Source organism: Pseudoliparis swirei, chromosome 4, assembly GCF_029220125.1.
Source record: "Pseudoliparis swirei isolate HS2019 ecotype Mariana Trench chromosome 4, NWPU_hadal_v1, whole genome shotgun sequence".
Classification (NCBI taxonomy): Eukaryota; Metazoa; Chordata; class Actinopteri; order Perciformes; family Liparidae; genus Pseudoliparis; species Pseudoliparis swirei.
In genome coordinates this window covers 12058741-12069477 of record NC_079391.1, presented here as the reverse complement: position 1 = coordinate 12069477, position 10737 = coordinate 12058741, and the positions used below count along the sequence as shown (strand labels likewise).

At 38.6% G+C, this 10737-nt stretch overlaps 2 protein-coding genes across 3 annotated transcripts; one reads left to right on the top strand and one right to left on the bottom strand.

Annotated features, from left to right (window-relative positions):
* The first annotated feature begins 893 nt into the window (after positions 1–893).
* On the top strand, positions 894–4456 carry zgc:162592 (uncharacterized protein LOC561993 homolog). The gene is made up of 2 exons (XM_056412070.1): positions 894–1713; positions 2966–4456. Exons 1-2 carry the CDS (start codon positions 912–914, stop codon positions 3259–3261), a joined length of 1098 nt encoding a protein of 365 aa, XP_056268045.1. The 5' UTR covers positions 894–911; the 3' UTR covers positions 3262–4456.
* A 2097-nt stretch (positions 4457–6553) lies between these two features.
* On the bottom strand, positions 6554–10418 carry LOC130192263 (cytochrome b5). Of its 2 annotated transcripts, none has more exons than XM_056412073.1 (5): positions 9975–10418; positions 8958–9086; positions 8130–8156; positions 7994–8025; positions 6554–7711 (listed from the first exon to the last, which is right to left on the bottom strand). In XM_056412073.1, exons 1-5 carry the CDS (start codon positions 10167–10169, stop codon positions 7621–7623), a joined length of 474 nt encoding a protein of 157 aa, XP_056268048.1. In that variant the 5' UTR covers positions 10170–10418; the 3' UTR covers positions 6554–7620. The 2 variants fall into 2 exon arrangements, with proteins under 2 accessions (XP_056268048.1, XP_056268046.1); XM_056412071.1 differs by having other exon boundaries at positions 6554–7714; positions 9975–10417.
* Positions 10419–10737: the final 319 nt, after the last annotated feature.

The window sequence follows — 10737 nt, the reverse complement described above, 5'->3', positions numbered from 1 at the left end:
CCAAATTTGAAGCTTGATGGAAGGGGTCGATGCAGTCAACACTGGCATTTTGATTTGCTTCCACTGGACAACTTGCAACCAACTGAATAATTTAAATAACAGCAATGCTTCCTGTTAAAAGATTAAATTAGGTACAGTACAATGTTTCTGTTTTCCTATGAATTATGCACGAGACATGTAAGATACAGTTATTAGGAGTATTTACTTACATTGCCTTCAATAAACAGACTTTCACCTACACGGTTGAACTCACGGTCAATGACATGTCACTTTTCATGAAATATTATATCCCTCAATTGCCTTTTTAAAAGTTATTATCAGGGCTCTCAAGTTTTGAAGACAGGCAAGAGTGACATACATATCCCCCCCCCCCGGCCACGCCCCCATTCCGCCCGCCCCACCCCTGCCGTATGCCCACAGACCAGCCCCCCCCCCCCAACGAAACTTTCCGATATCAGTCGCGCACAATTCCAGGATGCTTTATTTTCATTGGTTGCTGGATTAAATCTTACCCAGATACAACATATACGTTTTTTTTCTGATTGGCTATTGTGTAGCCCATTTCTTTTTTTTGATTGGCTGATAAGAGCACATAATTAACTGCCTGTGAGAGACCTATTATGTTAATAAATTATACTATTTTAAAAAATGTAAAAAATTACAAAGCAATGTTTTTTCATAGCAGCTAAAAAATGTTGATGCGCTTGCAGTGGCCGTTCGGAGTGTTCCCGCCCAGTCCTGATTGCGCCAGGTGTGCCTCTGATTAAGGTAGAAGGCGATCAGCCGCGCTGCTTCCCAACGTAACCCCAAACCTTGGCGCTGACGTTTGCGTCCTTTAACTGTCTTCCACTGGATTTGTTTTGCCCCATGTGCGTTATGTTTTCCTCGCGACCATGACACTGTGAGGAAATATGTATTTAGCGCTTAACTTCTCAACTTCTGCCGATTCCAACCTGTCAGGCGTTGACCCTCAGAGACTGCAGGAACTGGCTCACCGGTCTGTTAAAGTAAGCATTATTATCGTTTTGGGCGCGATGATAACTTTGGGAAATATTGCAGTTCTCCTGGTTATTACTTCCACCGTGGCTGGTTGGTCAAGAAACTCTCGGTACTTTCTCCTCTCTCTCACTGCTGCAGACTCCGCGTTTGGACTGCTGGTCATGCCCTTGAATCTCTCGGTGAGCCTGCTAAAGGACTACACCGAAGGGCCAGATGCTCTTTGTCACGTCGTGGCCTTTTTCAATGCCACCGTCTACTCCACCTGCATGTATACACTGGCCACGATAAGCCTGGAGAGGTACATTGCAGTGTTTTACCCGCTGAAATATTCATCTCTGTTGACAAGAAAAAGGACCCTCCTCCTGATTGCCTTCGCCTGGTGCTTCCCTCCCTTTATACTGTCGCCAATATCATTCCCAGGTGGCATTATCGAGGTTCATTTTTCAACCGCATCCCTGGTCTGCAATCCATCCTACTCCACAAATGCTGTATACTCCCTGAGCTTGACATGCTTTATATTTTTCCCCTGCTCCATCATCATGACTTACGCAAACATGAGAGTGTGGTGCGCGGCAAAGAGACAGAGACTGAAACTGCGCAAATACGACTCTGCGCGTCGCAGGAGACACAATATGGCATCCAAAGTGCTTGTGCCTGTGATGGCAGCCTACTACACTTGTTGGACACCCTGCATGGCAGCTATGATCTACAATGGTAAGATATAATCCAGGAGGTGCAGGGATGCAATTTCTGCAATTTTGTGTTTTTTAATTCTGTTAATTACACTCCTATCAAAAACGACTTTCATACAGTAGCCGATTTATCAGTGGATATTGGTGGAATATAGATAATGGATAGATGGATGGATGAGGGCGTCCCACAGACAAACTCCCTAGAACCAACAATGTAAACAGGTGTCCAGAATCATCTGGGGAAGTCATATGTTGAAGACAAGTATACTATGTGTATCTCTTTAGTGTATATCTAGATTATATGGCATTAACTGTTTTCAAATACATAAAACTGCTCTCTGCTTGCAACACAATTTCTGTGAAGTAGGTTATTTTTTAAGGGCAGTTTAGAGGTTTAGGACTAAAGCTCCTGAAGTCGACCCAGCTAATTTCACAATAACTGAAGAATTGCAAAATTACTCTGCAATGGCTACTTAAGCACATACAGGATATGAGGTGTCATTGTGTGGGATTTTTAAGTATAAGCTGTTTTTAATATAAGGGATAATGTTCAGAGTCTGTTAATAGGTTGTTGTTGATATTACAGTATTTGTATACAAACTTATTTTTTCAACTGTAGCAAGAAAACTCAGAAGTATTTGAAGATCTACTGTAAGATGAGTTAACAATTAAACATGCATTTAATGGCTATTACCCATTTCTCCATCAATTTCAGCTGTGACTGCTCATATAAATCGCTGTCAAAGTGTTTTATGTAATTATGGGCATGAATATACTGACCCATGGCCAGCTTTATGACTCTGGCCTTTTTCTCATTTACCCCAAACCAGAACTGTCTTTCAGTAATCGAGACTGAAAGTGGAGTCACTGAATATTTTTAGAATAGATGACCCTTTTCAAAGAGGGCTGTAATTCTTCTGATATGGATGAAGATGACAGTCTTAACTTAAACTTCAAAGTGTTTTGCTGTCCAAACGCTGGTGAGCCTCCAGTGTAAAGTGGTTACCTCTACCCCACCAAATCTACCAGTTTAATATCTGTACTTTACTTGTTGGTGGCTTCATATCCTTTGCTGCCAGTGGAATGACTTGCATCTCTGAACAATTGATGTATCCAGTAATAGACCTCATCACAAACCAGCTATAGCTAAACAGTGTTTAATTAATTTGTGACCCTTTTTATAGAAAAGGTCAACAACTGTTTCTCAGTGTCTTGTGTTAACAATTGCATTGAATACTTGCTTCATTTCAATCGCCATGCGTTCTGCCCCACAGCAGTGTCTGGCAGCAGCGCACCAGAGTGGATTGAGTTTGTGGTGGTATGGCTGCCCACCTCCAACGGTTTCCTCAACTGCATCTTCTACTTCTGGGTGAACCGAAACTTCCGCAGGAAATTCCACCTCGTACTTCAAAGGCTCTTTCTGGCCCTCTGTCCCAAACTGGCTGACACCTTTGGATGCTGCAGCGCTTTAAAGACACAGTTTGTGTCAGGAATTCTGGATAATAACAACAGCGTCCATGAGCGTTCCTCCAGCGTATCCTCCACATGCACCTTGTTGAGTTTGGCTTAGGTTGTCTGGCCCAGAAGACCACCACTGGCATGGCAGGAGACGTCGTCAGCGACCTCTGTGCTGTCTTGTAATGTCCGGCTGGGTAGGTCAACTCGCGTCAAATGATTGACATATCCCTAAATAAGTTATCAAATGTAAGATGTGAGTCACATGGGTTGCGATGCAGACAGACAGGTTGGCACTTAGACAGGTTATCATGGCAAGTACTTGAAATAACCACTGTACAATCTAAATCTTTGTGATTTGAGTCATTGTATATTTTTCTAATTGTTTTATTAAACGGTGTTCAGTTGAGCAGAACACAGGCTTAATTTATAACTTATTTGGATTTTGTTTTGTTTTACCCATGCACACAGTCTTGATCCACTGTCAGAGACGGCATATTAAACCACCTTTTTAGTTGTTTTTTAGTTAGTTGTCAGCCGTGTCTGTGCCCCAGAAATGCCTATTTTGTATTCCAGCTATAGAACCGATCTTTTAACTTGTTGCTTAGGTCAACACATCTCACCTCACATTTGAAGTTGGTCAATTGGATAATCACAAGAAACTGAAATTTAGACACCTATTCACAAATGTGTGAACTAACACCACGATCCGATTAGAAGTGCTTTGAAGAATTAAAGCCATCAAACTCTCCTTCAAATTAAACAGTGAGTCGAAGACCTTGACATATAACCGCTGGGAGAAGGTAACCTTTAAGTCACGGCATTTAAGTGTATGCAAGGAGAAAACTCATTATGCAGGTACGCTGTAGAAAGGTCACCGCATTTGTGCTGGAAAGAGATAACTTTGGTAACTTCTGAGGCTGCGGTTGTTTATTTTGATATTGGGTCCAAGATCGTCCGCTCAGTAATGCAGTACAACAGTCACGGTGAAGATTGATTTAGATTTAAAGTTAATCGGGGTAAGAATATTTCCAAAAACATTAACAAACAAAAATTCAGAAATTTTATGCAACTTATTTTAGCCTTTGGGTTTCCACATCATTCATGTTTGTGCATATGCAAATGTATTAAGCATCAGAAGGTATGTCACTAAATAATGCTAAAACAACTAATTTAATATTGACCTTTTTATATGAATGTTGTGTTACGTTTCTAAATTTCATATTTTTATAAATAATGAAAAAAATAACAATAATGTATTTGTTTATGGATGATCTATGAAATAAAGTATTATGCCATTTAAGTCTGTCTTCACTTAGTCTGAGTTCAGTCTTTACAAATGCAACATTTGTGAAACATTAATGACGTTAAAGTGAGAAGTGATAACGCTCGGCTCATAGCGCTCTGCTGCGCTCTGCTGCGCTCTAAATAACCCAACACACCTGTCACAGGAACGGTGACGAGCCGTGTAACTTGGTACCTGAGCAGCTCTGGATATACCTGGAGGCTCCAACACTTTTTAGTTTTTTTCTGAAGATTGAATTGTAAAGCAAAATGAATCACTTGAAATGGATTATACAGATTAACACCTAATGCCATGTAGGGTGAAGGGTTGAGCCAGCGGTACGGAGTTAAATAACAACATTGAAATTAATTGATGAGAATATCATGCTTTGACTTCTGAGTCATGAATTTGATTGTTGGTGTGCATTATGAATGACCACAGTGCAACAGCTCTCTAGTAATCCAATATTCATATAAGGCTGGTGTAAATACATAGGCCAAGTCTAATTTGCTCAGATATATACATTTGAAAGCTTTTCCCTTTGTACATAAACTGATATTTAGAATATATTTTTCATTCGCTCATTGACGTGGCGTGAACCAGAGCGCAACGTGACTCAGAACAAAGACATTTTGAGAGTGAATTTATTCCTTTCATTTGTCTAAATCCTAAAGTTGGGGATGTTTTTATTGTGAAAGGTGAGTGTTTTAGTGAACCTTTAGGCAGTTGGCACAACAGCAAAACCCTCAGGATTTCCTCTGCTGGCAGAACACGTGAGACTGACTGTTTGTTTCTGTGTGCTGCTGTATCTGAGACCAGAGATATCTCTGCATGCATTAAAACAAAGGAATTCAATTTAAACATCCGCAGTAAAACAAATGAAACTATGTTATTCATGTACTGGTGACTTTTTGTCCTAAGTCGGGGATAGTGTTTGCTCCTGCAGCATCCATAAGTGTTTTTCCAGCCATTCGAGGTGTTTGCCGAGCAGGTCTCCCGGGACCCTGCAGTGTTGTGCACTAGCAGCCTCAGCTCTCCTTGAGGATGACTGCCCAGAGAAATGACAGGCGATCCAGCCATGGGGAATGATGTCTATCAGATGGATCATATACTCCCACAAATAAAATCTGCTGTCTCATAAGAGCTCATCATTCTGTCTGACCAATGCTGTCACTACATTAAGGCTGATGTAAATGTGTCTTTAATGATTTATGACAGAAACCGACAACATCTACAATTTAGATTTGACATTTCTCAAACATTTTTTTACTTTGAATTGATGGACAAAACATGTTTTGTCAGATTATGGTTTAAAAAAATAATCTGATTGCTGTGTCTTTGTTTCAGGTTGTTTTCCATCATTGCATCATGTGACAGCATTGTTTCGAGTTTACTGCTGTTCTGTCCCCATAAAAACCTAGAGATGAACGTCATACATATATTCTGCACTGAATTTATTAGTCTGTGCACAAGTCTGATGACCCATTTTAATATATACTTTTGCCTTTTCCAGTAAAGGCCAAATGAAACAACTGACATATTGAGGTTGTAGTGCCATCTTGTGTTAATATTAAGGTAGGGCAAAATCATGAATACATAAACATTTGTATGTTTTCTTCTTTCTGGGGTTTGCTGGCACTGCACTGAGGGCTCTTGTGGACGATGTGAAAGGGAAGGCTTTAATTTCAATCACCGCTTCATGCTCCTCTCCACAAAACCAGTAGATGAGGGAAGCAGGCGTATGCATTGCAGACTCAAGTATTATTCACTTGGTGCTGGTATCGCACAATGAAATGGAAAAAATATCAATGTAAAAGTGCATAACCATATCAGCTAGGCTACATTAATGACTGTTACATTTAGTAATTTGCTCTGACGCTCACTGAAACGACCCCCCTCTTCCACTAGGGGTCTGGGTCCTCTTTGCTGGTTTCCTTCAGGCTGTTCATCAGCTGATGAGTCACACCTCAGCCTGGAGGCCGCTATAAAAAGGCAACATTTTGTAAGTTTGTTTGACAATTGCCACAAGCAGGTTGGGAACTTTTGAACGGACAGTTAAACAGACATATTGTTCAGAGTAGTAATGTCATTAAGTAGCATATTATATTCAGTTGCCAGCCACTTCCAATTTTTGAAAATAATTTTATTCAAAGACACGAATGACAGGAAATGACAATTGAGAGATGGAAAATATATATTGTTACACCCAACCAACTACATTTTAACATCTGCCTTTTTCTAGTCGCATGTATAAATTGTTATATTCATAAGTCTTTCACCCAAAAATAAAATTAAGATGCATTACAATGAAAGACAATATTCTTTCATGGGTATTCACTCATTCATTGTAAGCTAGGTAATAAAATAGTACTGCATTACATACTACATAAATGTATATTAATATAAGGTTCAGGCAGTTTGAACATTTACACAAATTCCTTATAACAGAACTGTAGAAATATAAGACAAGTCAGAACACATTCTAACTTAAATAATCACAGATACCATTTAAGTAATAAAATACCAAAGATTTGACATTGCAATTACATATTGTAAAGAATGCTTTAACAACCATGTGATGAATGCAATCACACAATTTAAAACCAGAAAAGTGCAATATAGAGTGAATGGAATAAACTCCTGATTCTTATTCTAATGTAGCAGTTAAAAATGTCACCAAAAGAAAATGCATCGGAAATTATGCTCAGTGTAAAAAGTAGAATGATAGTGGTCAACCATTGCCTTGATTTTATCACCATTCTGCATACCAACATCTCAACATTAAATGCTTCCCGTCGGTCTCATCAGTGAAATGATGGTGCATATATACCGTGCAGATAAAATAGACTTTTTCTGAGGAGGCAAATGGGTAAACAAAAAAGACCCCAAAATGTGTAAAATGCATATAAAGTTTAAGTTAAGGACAGCATTAATGACATCAGGCAGTGACAAATAAATACATAGAAACTGAAGGCAGACAATTTAATAAAGTTACCTGCCCAAAAACTAACTGTCTGGTGCACTCTATGAAGATGGACAACGGTACTTTATCAAACTGCTCACCTCCTTTTCTTGTTGCAGAGGATGCAGACATTCCTATTTGTGCTGTGCTCAGTGTGAGGAGGTTTTTTTGGTCGAACATTTCAAGGCCTCCAGATGAAAAAGATGAGATGAAAACAGGATGCCAGCTCAAGACGACTTGTGTTCAAACACATAGTAACGATACACGACACCAACTACAACTGCTATAATCGCAGATATCAACCATGTGGTCCAGGAGCTGCTGGAAATAAATAGAAATACGTATTTATTGTACACGGAACAATTAAAATTAACCAAATAAAATGAGAAGGGCAACAAAAATAAGATACAAATTCTACACGTTATGGCCCATAGCATCTATCAGTGTTGATATTGATTGAAATTAATAACATTTAATAATTTAGAGGAAGAAAAAACACTTTATAGTTGTTTTTTATCCCCATATTTACAGGGATTTATACAAATCTGAATAATCAGCAGCAAAACCAAGTGACACCCAATGTTCATCATGATGACTCACCTGGACTCTCCCGAGTTCACCTTATTTTCATCCTGTAGAAAAATAGGACACAATTTAGAGAAATAAATAATTTTTCCACAAACCAAGAACTTTGTATTGTCTTTGTCAATTCCGTTTCAGTGACTTTGCTGCTTACCTTTGTTTGCTCCTTTTTTCTGTCATCCTGCAAAGAAAATCAATACGTTTATATTAGCATCTTAATGTGATGAAAGACAAATTACACTCATCACCAAGTCAATTAAAATTCAGTTCATCAGTCCATAGTTGTCCATCAAAAATTGCATGTATTTTTATTATTAGCAGTTTAATATTTACAACTCTAATATAAAAAAAATCGAAATATGAAGACATCAGCCCAAGTTCTAACTGCAGAAATGAGGCCCTGGAGTACCAGAGCAATAATCAGAGCAGTCTTATGAATCGTGCAATTAATTATTATCAGTGTTAAAAAATAAGTTAAAAAAGATAGCATAACAAGTGATATCGCAACATGAAACTTTACTAAAACACTATTGGGGCAATGCAAACAACTAATAAATAAGAAATATGCTTCTATCACAATTAAACAGTAATTATCTTCAGTATTAGTATCTAACTATACAATTTTATTTCCAAATTACTGAAACAATCAGATATTGTATACATTAACAATTTAAAACTATCTTTGAATGGTCCAAAGCTCTTTTCGTCTTTCTTTCTCTAGTCTTTCCTTGTTGCTGCTCACATTACCATTTCTAATGGATGTTAGAACACATTTCCATTTGATTGGATGTCATCTCCCTCAAATAGCGAATAATCTTCTGAATCCCAAATTGTTTTCATGGCACTTGTAACTCACAGCAACTTTTGTGAAACTAATGGCTGCATTTTTCTCAACGCATTTGACCGAGGGATATGGACACCATGAAATGATACTGCAGGCAGAGAATGAGGTCTTTCAGAGCCAACAGAGGCCCCATCTTACCATGTGCACCTCCCCAATGTAGTACTGCTGGAGCATCTCCCTGGCATCTGTAGAATGACCCACATCCTCAAAGCTCTCTGTGGCGTCCGAACCAGCCTGCTCGAGCAACACCTCCTCACCTCCAGGATGCTGAAATCATAGAATAGGTTCACTCAAAAGTGTTGAGGTTGTCAAAATAACATATTATGTATGCTATTATAAATTATGTTCAAGGAAAATGCCATACTAATTTTCAGATATTTAACTGTAATAAAGTATGTACATGTTATGCTCCTACAATTTACAGCTAAGGCTACCAGTTACATATTGTGACATACAAACACAACACAAGGCCACCTTCTAACATACTATGAATTACTTTTAGTCAACATCCAAGTGTAATAGCTAGAATTAGTTCCACTGAAAGCAGCTCCAGTATTAAATTATAGCTAATATTTATTTTCTAAATGTTTTTTATTTGACATCAACAACGTTGTAACTCTGAAAACTAACATTTTGAATATCGAGTAACTTTCATATGAATTATGATAAGAGTAACGCAAACAAAGTTATCGTCGTATTATTGAATATAAAACTTTTAAAACACCGTAACGTGTGTAATTGCTCCTATTTGAATAATATACAGGTATATCGATGCATCTTTAAGCCGGAGTTACTTATATTCAAGCAACAATAACATTATTACAATGTTTGCCATCGACGTCAGTTATCTGACATTAGCTAAACATTTATGCTAATTCATGTTGCTAGAAGTTTTTACGATTGTTTCTGCAACACCCAGGTAAGGCAGGTATCACTTGATTTGACCTTCGCAAACTCGAAACTTTGGACTTTAAATACTGGATATGTTACAGTTAGTCAGAAAACGTCAATAGTTTAGAAATCCAGGAAGTAATCTGAGCCGAAACAGCTAACTAGCGTTAGGTTAACCAAAGACTTCGCTGAGGCACAACATATTACAGATACAGTGCCAACGTAGTTGCTACCGATCGACAGAAAGTGTTTATTATTTCTTACCTCTTCGACGAAACTTGTGATGTCATACACGTTGTCGTGGATGATGAGCCAAGCGTCACTGCTCAAACTATGCGCTCGTATTTCTTCTAATGTGTAATATTTCACACTTTCTGTTTCGCCGTTTTTCTCAACATTGGTGTCATTCGTGGATAAACTACCCGTGTGAAGGGGGATGTCGCTTATTTCCTCACCCATTCTAACGTTAGTGGAAACAGCGCTAATGTCACTCTACAACCACAACGCAGCCTGCTAGCGTTAGCTTCCGTTTCCTAGGTGTGCACGTAAAGCTAGCTCGCTGACGTAAAATCAGTTCGCACCCTGTTTGAATGAGCGTAGTTTTGCTCAAATGTAGCTCCTATAGACACCGTAGAGGAGCGATGCCATAAACAACAGTATTACAGTATCACCACACGAATGCTAAATTACGGAATAGAATAACACTGTAACCCGGCACATCAGCAGACATGTGAAACAGACCAGTGACATGCATGTCGCTTTGACGTGAATCGCAAGAACGTCAACTAACCAATGAAGTTGTGATTCTTGCTGTGGGGTCCAATCAAAATGTACCACATGATGATCACGAGACTTTTTATGCGATATAAAGTGTCCTTTTTGTATATTTTTGTTAGTTCGTCTTTGTTTTGCACAATTTGGGATATTATTATTACCATATAATGTGTTATAATTGCAATGCCATTCGTCTTTCAAATCTAGACCGCCAAACGAGTATGGAAAATAATATCCTCCTGAGACCCAGCCC

Excerpts from the sequence above, each read along its gene's own strand:
- zgc:162592 (XM_056412070.1), top strand. The coding sequence starts at position 912 with ATGTATTTAGCGCTTAACTTCTCAACTTCTGCCGATTCCAACCTGTCA. Across the intron at positions 1,714-2,965 it reads GGCAGCTATGATCTACAATG|CAGTGTCTGGCAGCAGCGCA; the intron begins GTAAGATATAAT and ends TCTGCCCCACAG.
- LOC130192263 (XM_056412071.1), bottom strand. The coding sequence starts at position 10,169 with ATGGGTGAGGAAATAAGCGACATCCCCCTTCACACGGGTAGTTTATCC. Across the intron at positions 8,157-8,957 it reads ACATTGGGGAGGTGCACATG|GATGACAGAAAAAAGGAGCA; the intron begins GTAAGATGGGGC and ends TTTTCTTTGCAG. Across the intron at positions 8,026-8,129 it reads GAAAAAAGGAGCAAACAAAG|GATGAAAATAAGGTGAACTC; the intron begins GTAAGCAGCAAA and ends ATTTTTCTACAG.